The sequence below is a fragment of the Phocoena sinus genome, chromosome 1 (genome assembly GCF_008692025.1).
Source record: "Phocoena sinus isolate mPhoSin1 chromosome 1, mPhoSin1.pri, whole genome shotgun sequence".
Classification (NCBI taxonomy): domain Eukaryota; kingdom Metazoa; phylum Chordata; class Mammalia; order Artiodactyla; family Phocoenidae; genus Phocoena; species Phocoena sinus.
This window is the reverse complement of record NC_045763.1, coordinates 119816369-119829863: the sequence shown is the minus strand read 5'-3', so window position 1 is coordinate 119829863 and position 13495 is coordinate 119816369. Positions and strand designations below refer to the sequence as shown.

At 43.1% G+C, this 13495-nt stretch overlaps 1 protein-coding gene across 5 annotated transcripts in view; it reads right to left on the bottom strand.

The window, feature by feature from the left end:
- Positions 1 to 13003, bottom strand: part of UAP1 (UDP-N-acetylglucosamine pyrophosphorylase 1) — a 39545-nt gene extending 26542 nt beyond the window's left edge. For 2 of the 5 annotated variants that reach the window (XM_032621175.1, XM_032621186.1), the window contains exons 1-2: positions 12700 to 13003; positions 2398 to 2734 (exon numbers count right to left, since the gene is read on the bottom strand). In XM_032621175.1, the coding sequence (XP_032477066.1) occupies positions 2398 to 2677 (280 nt within the window). In that variant the 5' untranslated portion in view covers positions 2678 to 2734; positions 12700 to 13003. Of the gene's footprint in view, positions 1 to 2397; positions 2735 to 12556 lie in introns of all 5 variants that reach the window. The other 3 variants (XM_032621194.1, XM_032621165.1, XM_032621157.1) reach the window with 3 other exon arrangements.
- Between the last annotated feature and the right edge of the window lie 492 nt (positions 13004 to 13495).

Sequence of the window (13495 nt, the reverse complement as noted above, 5' to 3'; positions counted from 1 at the left end):
TCCTGGGGCAGTGGGATGGGGGCAGGCGCAGCGGGGGCTGGGGGGGAGGTTGTCTTTGATACAATTATCAGGAATTTCCTACTATCTGAAATAAAGCATTGGAATCTTTGCAATGGCAATCTCTTTCCTTTGATAACTTACTGCAGAAACTTCCTTTTGTTATGAATTTGCACACATATGGCAGTTTCTACCTAATGAAAAGGTTGTTAATGTCAGTTAAAAAGTCTCCCTCTCCACCCCTACTGCTTAAGCCACAAATAAATATTCTTCCCTTGACAGCAAGCCAAAAGGAAGTTTGCTTTGCACCTTCTTATACTAGACTTGCTTGTAACAGTTCTGGATTTTAATCCAAATGAGAAGTCATAAAGGTGGACTTTTAGTTCCACAGATTCCAACAAAAAGGCCATAAAGAAGAGACTCAAACTATAGGAAGTCTTGACTGTTGCTCATGTTCCCCATTATACAAGGCCAAAGCTTGGCTTTCCATAAGAGTTAATTCTAAGACTTTATCTCCATAAAATCACAAGGAGAAATATAGGCAGCTGGAATACCAGAGGGTAAGAAGAGGTCCTGTGTGGCTTCTGGTGAAACCCAGGGAGGGAGGGAAAGATTAATGAATCCAAAGTTAGTGGGGGTCACAGTGTCACTACTGTCCTCCATTCAGAAGGATCCATCTGGAAGCCACTCTCTCACATCTTAGTGGCAGAGCCCTGTTCTAAGTAAGAAGCAAGGTTAGCCACTACCAAGCATTTTAAATATGAAAGGGCCCTCCTTGAAGATCATCCAATTATTTTCAATGTTTTTAATCTTCAACCCCTTTTAAGTAAAACTTCATGTAAAGAGGTTTATTTATGTATCAAACACATAAAAACAGGTCAAAGTAGAACTGCTCCTGGAGTGGGGAGATGAAGGGGCTGGAGACCTACCTGTTTAGTATCTGTTCCCCCCTCTCCACAGTTTCACCAGCAGTTGAAACCCTAGAGGTCTTTGGAACAGTTTGAAAAACAGATCTGTAAGCCCAGAGAAAGACATGAAGATAATGGCAGAGAAGAAGGTTGATAATGGCAGTTATGTTTCTTTTTTGGGGGGTTGCAGGGAGTGCCAAAAAGTGAAAGACAATAAAAATACCCATAGTGTGGTGCAAATTTAGACTATAAATCATATCTATAAAAGTAAATATGTATATAATCAAGTACTAGGTGGCAATGTGGACAAATAAAAACATAGATTTGATGAGGTTATGGGCAATTTCTCTACTGTAGTTCTGTTACTTTGATATTATTTTTGCGATAGAGTAATGTTTTTTTAAAAAGGAAAAAGTATTAGTCCAATCTGTTCATTCGACAACTGAGGAAATGAGGTCCAGATTTGACAATAGCATGTACAAACACTCAAGGGCCTGCAATATTTAGTCACTTTTACTTATGGAGGAGTAGTAGATTATAAAAACCACAGTTCTTAACCCTACCAAAAAAAGCTAAATTTTAGCTATTTTGCCATTGTCAAAAGCACTCATTAGTATTAGTTATGAGGACAGATTTTATGATATGCTTTAGAGGAAAAAGCATTGGGGAAATTCAACAAACATTTATCGACCAACATATAACTGCAAAACACCGCTCTAAATGCTATGTGACATACATAGACACCTAGGACACGGGCTGCTCTTTAAAAGTTTACAATGTAATGATGAAGATAGACATAAACAACCCTTATTATAAGGAAAAATGAAAGATGAGCATGGACAAATAATTTCAACCTGGGACACTGACAGAAAGGTGACAGATGAAAGAGTATGTGTGGTGAACCTTGGAGAATGAGTGTAAGTTTCCCGAGTGGCACAGCCACCTCACTGCACAGCTCCAGGAGACGGGTGGCGTCACAAGGTGATCCAGCTACATGGAGAAGGGGTAAAGGCCAGACCCAGCTAAGGACGAGCATGAGCAAAGGCAGGAAAGGCATACTAGAAGGTTCAGAGAAAGGTGAATTACAGGGTCCAGCCGAAAGGTGTGGGGCAGTAGCAGTGGAGAGAAACATAAGAGACAAGATTGGATAGGGCCGTGTTAGGGAAGGGTTTTGGAGTAAGCTAGAATAAACTGAATCATGCAGCTTGTGCTTCAGGAAGGGAAATCTAATAGAAGTACGGACACTGAGAAAGGAAAGAGACTTAGAGGCAAATTATGACTTGAATGAGAAGGGCCTTGAATCAGGCACCAGAAATGAAAAGAGAATGGAGACATGGGCAACAGGAGCCACTGTGGCCTCTTGGCCACACAATCTGTCACTCTCAGATCAGTCACCTGGCTTAAGGTCTTAAGGAAGTGAAAATACTGTTACTTTAATGGTTTTAGTACATCTCATAATAAGCCTTAGAGCAAATCTTCCCAGGCTCAGTACCTTCACTTTCCCAGGCCTGCAGCTGATCGTGATCCCTGGTAGCACTGCCCAACACCTCTCGAGGGACAGCTTCCATCCGTGAGTCCACTTTCTCTGGCTGGGAAGAATGGTTAAATCCTTCAATGGCCTTTTGGAAAAAGAAGTTCAGCTCCTCAAAGTTCATGGCCTGGAGCTCTGTGAAAAGTTCTACCTGTTGGGCTTCTTCCAGCTCATTCCAGAATTGCAATAGGTGTTCTTGCCCAGCTTTGGACAACCTGAGTTTGAGGTCATTAACATTCATAATGCTCTGGTAGCCAAGTTTTGTGATAACTGGGGTGTAATTTCTGCACCTGTAAACCTGAAAGAGAAAAGAAATGAAGAGCAGGTCAAAGTCCAACCTCAAAACCTGAGATTTTTCCTGCTAAAAATAAGTACATTAAAAAAAAAAAAAAGGGGGGGCTTCCCTGGTGGCGCAGTGGTTGAGAGTCCGCCTGCCGATGCAGGGGACACGGGTTCGTGCCCCGGTCCGGGAAGATCCCACATGCCACGGAGCGGCTGGGCCCGTGAGCCATGGCCGCTGAGCCTACGCGTCCGGAGCCTGTGCTCCGCAACGGGAAAGGCCACAACAGTGAGAGGCCCGCATACCACAAAAAAAAAAAAAAAAAAAAATCTTGGGAGTTCCCTGTGGTCCAGTGGTTAGGACTCAGCACTTTCACTGCCAGGGCCCGGGTTCAATCCCTGGTCGGGGAAGTAAGATCCTGCAAGCCCCACAGCATGGCCAAAAAAAATTTTTAATAAAATAAAAAAAAATTTTTCAACCCTTGATGTTAAGGAAATTCTGCCTTTCCATCATGATCATACTCATAAGAGATCAAACTTGTAAGACAATGCTAATTATTCTTATATACCAGGCCCTGCACCAAGTACTTTACCTACACGGTCTCATGTAATTTTCAACAACTCTATGACATAAATACTATTATTATCATCGCTTTACAGTTGAGAAGAATGAGGCACAGAGAGGCAAAGCAACCCGGCTGACTGGTGGAGCTAGGGTGTGAATGCAGACAGTCTGATCCCAGGGCTCTAGTTGCCTCTATACTACTCCTCTGACCACTAAGCTACTACTGAAAGAACACTTGACTGTTTAATATTTCAACCCTTCTCCTTTTATCTCTAAGGACAGAAACACAGAATTCAGAATACAACAGTATCAAGAAGACAGGAACCCTATAATTATAAAAAATACATTTTAGGGCTTCCCTGGTGGCACAGTGGTTGAGAGTCCGCCTGCCGATGCAGGGCACACGGGTTCGTGCCCCGGTCCGGGAGGATCCCGCATGCCGTGGAGTGGCTGGGCCCGTGAGCCATGGCCGCTGGGCCTGCACATCCGGAGCCTGTGCTCCGCGGCAGGAGAGGCCACAGCAGTGAGAGGCCCGCGTACCGCAAAAAAAAAAAAAAAAAAAAAAAAAAACAACATTTTATTTAAAGAGCAACTTCCACAAAGAAGCAATAAAATATATCCACTGTCTTTACTAAGAATTGAGCCCTAGGAGATTGGTCCAAGATGGTGGAAAAGAAGGATGTGCGCTCACTCCCTCTTGCGAGAGCACCAGAATCACAACTGTTGAACAATGATCGACAGGAGGACACTGGAACTCACCAAAAAAGATGCCTCACATCTAAGGACAGGGGAGAAACCACAATGAGATGGTAGGAGGGGCGCAATCACAATAAAATCAAATCCCATAGTCGCTGGGTGGGTGACTCACTAACTGGAGAACACTTATACCACAGAGGTCCACCCACTGGAGTGAAGGTTCTGAGCCCCACATCAGGCTTCCCAAACTGCGGGTCGGCAAGAGAAGGAGGAATTCCTAGAGAATCAGACTTTGAAGGCTGGTGGGATTTGATTGCGGGACTTTGACAGGATTGAAGGAAGTGGAGACTCCACTCTCGGAGGGCACACATGAAGTAGTGTGTGCATCGGGACCCAGGGGAGAGAGCGGTGAGCCCACGGGAGACTGAACTGGACCTACCTTCTAGTGTTGGAGGGTCTACTGCAGAGGTGGGGGGGGGGGTGGCTGTGACTCACCGCGGGGACAAGGATACTGGTGGCAGAAGTTCTGGGAAGTGCTCCTTGGCGTGAGCCCTCCCAGAGTCCGCCATTAGCCCCACCAAAGAGCTCCACTGGTAGGCTCCAGTGCTGGGTCTTCTCAGGCCGAACAACCAACAGGGAGGGAACCCAGCCCCACCCATCAGCAGACAAGCAGATTAAAGTTGTACTGAGCTCTGCCTACCAGAGCAACACCCAGCTCTACCCACCACCAGTCCCTCCCATCAGGAAGCTTGCACAAGCCTCTTAGATAGAATAGCCTCATCCACCACAGGGCAGACAGCAGAAGCAAGAATAACTACAATTCTGCAGCCTGTGGAATGAAAATCACATTCACAGAAAGACAGACAAAGCGAAAAGGCAGAGGACGTTGTACCAGATGAAGGAACAACTAAATAAAGTGGAGATAGCAAACTTCCAGAAAAAGAATCCAGAATAATGATAGTGAAGATGATACAGGACCTCAGAAAAAGAATGGAGGCAAAGATCGAGAAGATGCAAGAAATGTTTAACAAACTCCTAATAGAATTAAAGAACAAATAAACAGAGATGAACAATACAATAACTGAAATGAAAAATACACTAGAAGGAACCAACAGCAGAATAACTGAGGCAGAAGAACGGATAAGTGACCTGGAAGACAGAATGGTGGAATTCACTGCTGCAGAACAGAATAAAGAAAAAAGAATGAAAAGAAATGAAGACAGCCTAAGAGACCTCTGGGACAACATTAAACACAACAACATTTGCATTATAGGGTCCCAGAAGGAGAAGAGAGAGAGAAAGGACCTGAGAAAATATTTGAAGAGAATATAGTAGAAAACTTCCCTAACACGGGAAAGGAAATAGCCACGCAAGTCCAGGAAGCACAAAGAGTCCCAGGCAGGATAAACCCAAGGAGAAACACGCTAAGACACACAGTAATCAAACTGACAAAAATTAAAGACAAAGAAACATTATTGAAAGCAACAAGGGTAAAACGCCAAATAACATATAAGGGAACTCCCATAAGGTTAACAGCTGATTTCTCAGCACAAACTCTACAAGCCAGAAAGGAGTGGCACAATTTATTTAAAGTGATGAAAGGGAAGAACCTACAACCAAGATTACTCTACCCAGCAAGGATCTCATTCAGATTCGATGGAGAAATCAAAAGCTTTACAGACAAGCAAAAGCTAAGAGAATTCAGCAGCACCAAACCAGCTCTACAACAAATGTTAAAGGAACTTCTCTAAGTGGGAAAAACATGAGAAGAAAAGGACCTACAAAAACAAACCCATAACAATTAAGAAAATGGTAATATGAACATACATGTCGATAATTACCTTCAAAGTGAATGGATTAAATGTTCTAACCAAAAGACACAGGCTCGTTGAATGGATACAAAAAAAAGACCACTATATATGCTGTCTACAAGAGACCCACTTCAGACCTAGGGACACATACAGACTGAAAGTGAGGGGATGGAAAAAGATATTCCATGCAAATGGAAATCGAAAGAAAGCTGGGGTAGCAATACGCATATCAGATAAAATAGACTTAAAATAAAGACTGTTACAAGAGACAAGGAAGGACACTACATAATGATCAAGGGATCAATCCAAGAAGAAGATATAACAATTATAAATATATATGCACCCAACATAGGAGCACCTCAATACATAAGGCAACTGCTAACAGCTTTAAAAGAGGAAATTGACAGTAACACAATAACAGTGGGGGCCTTTAATACTTCACTTACACCAATGGACAGATCATCTAGACAGAAAATTAAAACGGATACACAAGCTTTAAATGACACAATAGAGCAGACAGATTTAACTGTTATTTATAGGACATTCCATCCAAAAGTGGCAGAATACACTTTCTTCTCAAGTGCACATGGAACATTCTCCAGGATAGATCACATCTTGGGTCACAAATCAAGCCTTGGAAAATTTAAGAAAACTGAAGTATCAAGCATCTTTTCTGACCAAAACGCTATGAGATCAGAAATCAATTACAGGAAAAAAACTGTAAAAAACACAAATACGTGGAGGCTAAACAGTGCACTACTAATAAACCAAGATATCACTGAAGAAATCAAAGAGGAAATCAAAAAATACCTAGAGACAAATTACAATGACAACATGAAGATCTATAACATATGGGATGCAGCAAAAGCAGTTCTAAGACGGAAGTTTATAGCATTACAATCCTACCTCAAGAAAAAAGAAAAATCTCAAATAATCAAACCTTACACCTAAAGGAACTAGAGAAAGAAGAATAAACAAAACATGAAGTTAGTAGAAGGAAAGAAATCATAAAGATCAGAGCAGAAATAAATGAAACAGAAACAAAGAAAACAAGAGCAAATATCAATAAAACTAAAAGATGGTTCTTTAAGAAGACAAAATTGATAAACCTTTAGCTAGACTCATCAAGAAAAAGAGGGAGAGGACTCAAATCAATAAAATTAGAAATGAAAAAGGAGAAGTTACAATGGACACCACAGAAATACAAAGCATCATAAGAGACTAGTACAAGCAACTCTGTGCCAATAAAATGGACAACTTGGAAGAAATGGACAAATTCTTAGAAAGGTATAACCTTCCAACACTGAACCAGGAAGAAATAGAAAATATGAACAGACCAATCACAAGTAATGAAATGGAAACTGTGATTAAAAATCTTCCAACAGGGCTTCCCTGGTGGCGCAGTGGTTGAGAGTCCGCCTGCCGATGCAGGGGACACGGGTTCGCGCCCCGGTCCGGGAAGATCCCACATGCCGCGGAGAGGCTGGGCCCGTGAGCCATGGCCACTGAGCCTGCATGTCAGGAGCCTGTGCCCCACAACAGTGAGAGGCCCTCGTACCGCCAAAAAAAAAAAAAAAATCTTCCAACAAACAAAGTCCAGGACCAGTTGGCTTCACAGGACCACAAGAGCTCCTGTTTGAGCTCTTCTCAAACACTTAGAGAAGAGCTAACACCCATCCTTCTCAAACTCTCCCAAAAAATTGCAGAGGAAGGAACACTCCCAAACTCATTCTATGAGGCCACCATCACCCTGATACCAAAACCAGACAAAGATACTACCAAAACGAAAATTACAGACCAATATCACTGATGAATATAGATGCAAAAATCCTCAACAAAATAAAAGCAAACAGAATCCAACAGCAGATTAAAAGGATCATACACCATGATCGAGTAGGATTTATGCCAGGGATGCAAGGATTATTCAATATCCACAAATCAATCACTGTGATACACCATATTAACAAATTGAAGAATAAAAACCATATGATCATCTCAATAGATGCAGAAAAAGCTTTTGACAAAATTCTACACCCATTTATGATAAAAACTCTCCAGAAAGCGGGCATAGTGGGAAACTACCTCAACATCATAAAGGCCATATACAACAAACCCACAGCAAATATCATTCTCAATGGTGTAAAACTGAAAGCGTTTCCTCTAAGATCAGGAACAAGACAAGGATGTCTACTTTTGCCACTATTATTCAACATACTTTTGGAAGTCCTAGTCGCAGCAATCAGAGAAGAAAAAGAAGTAAAAGGAATACAAATTGGAAATGAAGAAGTAAAACTGTCACTGTTTGCAGATGACATGATACTATATGTAGAGAATCCTAAAGAGGCCACCAGAAAATTACTAGAGCTAATCAATGAATTTGGTAAAGTTGCAGGATACAAAATTAATGCACAGAAATCTCTTGCATTCCTATACACTAACAACAAAAGATCAGAAAGAGAAATTAAGGAAACAATCCTTAATTTCACCATTGCAACGAAAAGAATAAAATACCTAGGAATAAACCTACCTAAGGAGGTAAAAGACCTGTACTCAGAAAACTGTAATACACTGATGAAAGAAATCAAAGATGACACAAATGGATGGAGAGATATACCGTGTTCTTGGACTGGAAGAATCAATATCGTGATAATGACCATACTACCCAAAGCAATCTGTAGATTCAGTGCAATCCCTATCAAATTACCAGTGGCTTTTTTTACAGAACTAGAACAAAAAAATCTTAAAATTTGTATGGAGACACAAAAGATCCCAAATAGCCAAAGCAGTCTTGAGGGAAAAAAAATGGAGTTGGAGGAATCAGGCTCCTTAAGACTATACTACAAATCTACAGTAATCAAGACAATATGGTACTGGCACAAAAACAGAAATATAGATCAATGAAACAGGATAGGAAGTCCAGAGATAAACCCACACACTATGGTCAACTAATCTATGATAAAGGAGGCAAGGATATAGAACAGAGAAAAGACAGTCTCTTCAATAAGTGGTGCTGGGAAAAATGGACAGCTACATGTAAAAGAATGAAATCAGAACACTCCCTAACACCATAAACAAAAATAAACTCAAAATGGATTAGAGACCTAAATTAAGACTGGACACTATAAAACTCTTAGAGGAAAACATAGGAAGAACACTCTTTCGACATAAATCACAGCAAGATCTTTTTTGATCCACCTCCTAGAGTAATGGAAATAAAAACAAAAATAAATAAATGGGACCTAATGAAACTTAAAAGCTCTTGCAAAGTAAAGGAAACTATAAACAAGACGAAAAGACAACCCTCAGAATGGGAGAAAATATTTGCAAACAAATCAACAGACAGAGGATTAATCTCCAAAATATGTAAATAGCTCAAGCAGCTCAATATTAAAAAAAAAACTCAACCAAAAAATGGGCAGGAGACCTAAACAGACTTTTCTCCAAAGAAGACATACAGATGGCCAAGAAGCACATTAAAAGGTGCTCAACATCACTAATTGTTAGAGAAATGTAAATCAAAACTACAATGAGGTATCACCTCACACCAGTTAGAATGGGCATCATCAGAAAATCTACAAACAACAAATGCTGGAGAGGGTATGGAGAAAAGGGAACCCTCATGCACTGTTAGTGGGAATGTAAATTGATACAGCCACTATGGAGGTTCCTTAAAAAACTAAAAATAGAATTACCATATGACCCGGCAATCCCACTACTGGGCATATACCCAGAGAAAACAATAATTCAAAAAGACACATGCACCCCAATGTTCACTGCAGCACTATTTACAATAGCCAGGTCATGGAAGCAACCTAAATGCCCATCGACAGATGAATGGATAAAGAAGATTTGGTACATATATACAATAGAGTATTACTCAGCCACAAAAAGGAACGAAACTGAGTCATTTCTAGAGACGTGGATGGATCTAGAGACTGTCATACAGAGTGAAGTAAGTCAGAAAGAGAAAAACAAATATCGTATATTAACATGTATATGTGGAATCCAAAAAAATGGTACAGATGAACCAGTTTGCATGGCAGAAATAGTGACACAGATGTAGAGAGCAAACGTATGGACACCAAGGGGGGAACGTGGTGGGTGGCAGTGGGATGAACTGGGAGATTGGGATTGACATGTATACACTAATACGTATAAAACAGATAATAAGAACCTGCTGTATAACAAATAAATTAATTTAAATTAAAAAAAAGAATTGAGCCCTAAAGGACAAGCAATACACACATAACAATCAAGTGATATGGTAATGCTTTTTAAGAGCATTCCATAATAATCCAGCCAAATGTTAATAGTAATAAAAAACAGGAGAAAGAGGAAATATTTAATCTACTCAGCTAATACAGATAAATGCAAGAGAAGACAGGCATTGTCCAGAAAGAGTTAACAAAGGAAGTATGATCTAGCTGTGCCTCAACGGTTGAACAGATTATATAGACAAGATTAGGAAACAAGCAGAGTCTGGTGGCCATGGTAAGTAAACGTGTAGGATGGAGAGCAGTAAGAAAGTTCAAGTTTTATGTAGAATGATGGGAAATGATGTAGGTTAGGGCTAACCCATGAAGAGCCTTGAAAACTAAGCAAAGGAATTTAGACCAAACAGAGTAGGTAACAGGAAGCCAACACAGATTACTAAACAGGGCCGTTCCACCATGCTTTAGAGAGATGAGAGAAAAGAGCATGGCACAAAACAGTCTGTAAGGAAGGACAACTAGAAGCAGGAAAACAAGTTAAAAGACAATTGCAGGTGTGAAAAACCAAAGAGCAACCAGATTTGTTGCAGAGGAAATAAGAGTGAAAGGGATAAATTTGAGACACACTGGAAAGAATCATCACTGCATTATAATTGCTTAGCTTAGATATAAAGGACAGAGGAAAAGTAGGTGTCAAAGAAAAAGCAAGAATCTTCTCATGTAAGAATAGTAAAAGGCAATATACAAGGTAGTTGAGAGCAAAATTCTGGAGTTCAGCTGAATTACTTAATTTCCCTATGCCTCCGTTTCCCCACCTTTAAAGTGGGATTAATAATACTCTCTACCTCATGAGGACTATTAAACATCAAACACCATTTACAAACTCAGGTTAAGAGAACCTACATCTGTGGGTCCCTTGAAGGGGCAATAACAACGAACACTACCATATATATGGCAGCACGATTCTTATCGCTTTATAGATAGCTGCTAATCCTCAAAACAACTCTAAAGTACTGTTATTGGGATTACTTTACAGAGGAAGAAATTGAGCCACAGAGATAACTTGCTCAAGGTCCAAAACCAGTAAAGTGACGGAGCTAGGATTCAAACCCTAACAGCCTGACTCCTAAATTCATGCTCTTAACCATCATGCTATACGGACTCTCAAGAGAAAGACTCTGTTATCTCCATGTGCATGTGTATGTGCATGTGTGTATGTGTGTAAGAGAGGGGTGGCAAGAGAAAGAGAAACAGGTGATTTGTACTTTATTCAAAAATACAGACACAGTTGATTTTCTTATACCTGACTCACTTTGCAAAACTGAGTTCATAAGCCAACAGAATGGAGAAAGGAAGAAAATGTACAGGACAAGTAGGAGAGGAACTTTACAGGATGAACCAGATATAACCACCTCCATGCCACAAAAATAGTAGTATTTTCTCCATTAATTCTGATAAGAGGTGTGTGCGTGTGTGTAATGGGTAAGCAGTAGTGAATAAGAGAATTAGACAAGGATTTTTACTTTGACAACCAAAGTCTGAAAAAGTCGAAGATCTGGAAATTATGACAGAACTTGCTACATGACATATTTGGCAGTAGCCCACCATTATCAAACATAACTTTATTAGAATTTAAATTCCAGTTTAAAAGATATTTAGTATTTCCCCCTCCTCTTCTGGTCTCCTTCCTACCTCTATCTCTGCGGCTATATTATGTCCCCCAAGTTGATGGGTAACCTCTCAGAGCGTTTGAAAAATAGTCATGGGGAGGAGCCATAACCATTGAATGCTTTAAATGCTTCACAGCATAGCCTATTAAGTCTTTTTTAGCCCAAGCTAAGTGAGGCAACTCAGTAACCGTGAAGGAACAGAAACTGCCTTCTGTCCACACCTAGTTAATTTCACCAGAAAGCCCTTAAACTAAAGGCACTACATAATAACATACACACATTATCATAATCACTATTCCCTGATTTCAGATTTCATAAACCATGTACAAATAAATATAGCATAGGGTCAGGCCAAACCTAACAAAATCTTCGGGAAGCCATACAGCACATGTGTGCTCTGAACCCTCCAATCCCATGTTGCTGCTTGGCCAAGCCAGGAGAAAGCCAGAAATTTCAACCCTCTTCCATCATCATATTAAAACAAAACGGCAAGTAGGTTTTGTCCCACTCTCATGGCCCCCACAAGTATCTCCAATCCTTACCATCAACGCTTTCAGCGTCTTTTCCTTATATACTCAGGACACCCCAACTCACTCCCACCGCACAGTTCCAACGACTTGTCCCCACTGTAGGCCCCCCAAGCTTGGCAAAACTGTCCACAAGGCCCTAGCCTGAGAACCTCAAGGCCCCCATCCCGGGTCCAGGCGAGGCTCCACTCCCAACCTCTTGACAAACCCCTGATTGCAGACACTGCCCATGTGGGCGCCCTCATGCCAGCACTCCCAGCGGGGTCGCCGAGGCTGAGAAGCGCTGCGGGCCACACGGGAGCAGTGTGGGTGGGCAGCGCACTCCTCGGCGTGTGCCAGGTTGCTGGCTCTTTGCACGTACGTGCGCCGCGTGTCCACGTCGCGCGCGTGGCCGTGGAAGCGGGTGCGTGGCGGCACCAGGCCCCCACCTTCCCCGGGTCCCGAGTCCCGCCGTCTCCTCCAGGGTGGCAAGAGTAGACAGCGAATGAGCTGGGAGTCCCTCACCTCTCTCGGCGCGACCACAGCTACGCCCAGCTCCGGCTCCTTCGGCGCGGCCACTCATCGGCGTCCAGCGCCAGCTCCGAATATATACCCTCATCCGTGGGGCCGGGGCGGCAGGGCGGGCCAGGAGCTGGGGCCAGGGGGAGCGCCGGCCCCGGCCACCCCGCCCCTTCGTCGCCGCGACGAGTGGCTGCCCGCGCGGGGAGGAGTCGCAACCACCCGCCCAGACACGTCAGCGCCCACAGCGCAAGCGACGAGGCGGGCGCGGAGAGGAGCGCCGCGAAGGAGCGGGGCGGGGGGGCGGGGCCTCTAGCGTCACTCATTCTCCAGTCCAATGGGGATGGCGCGAGGGTCCTGTCAGTAGGTGGCCCCGCCCCCCAGCGTCCTCGCGGCTGGGAGGGGTGTACTTTGCGTTCGCTGGGTGGGGCGAGTTCCGAGCGCGGCTAGGCCTTAAGATCCCTGACGTCACGGTGTTGTTCCTCGAGGTGCCCTCCTGCGGCTCTTAGTCTTCCCTGTGGCCCCACGGCTCGGGGCGTCCCCCTTTTCCCAAAACGGACAGCGGAGCTGGACTGGGAGCTGTGTCATCCGGGTGGCGTGTGTCCGACCACCCACACGGAGGGTTGCGAAAGCGCGGCAGCCGCCGACGTCTCAGCGCAGAACCCCAGGGGCAGGCCTGGCGCGCCCTCTGACCTTGCGCCACTATTTCGTCTTAAGCTGGCCAGGTAGTCAGGGCCCTGACCGTCTTTCTGTTCTATGGTGTTTGGGGTCGCAAGCACGTGAAGCCAGACCCATTTACCTT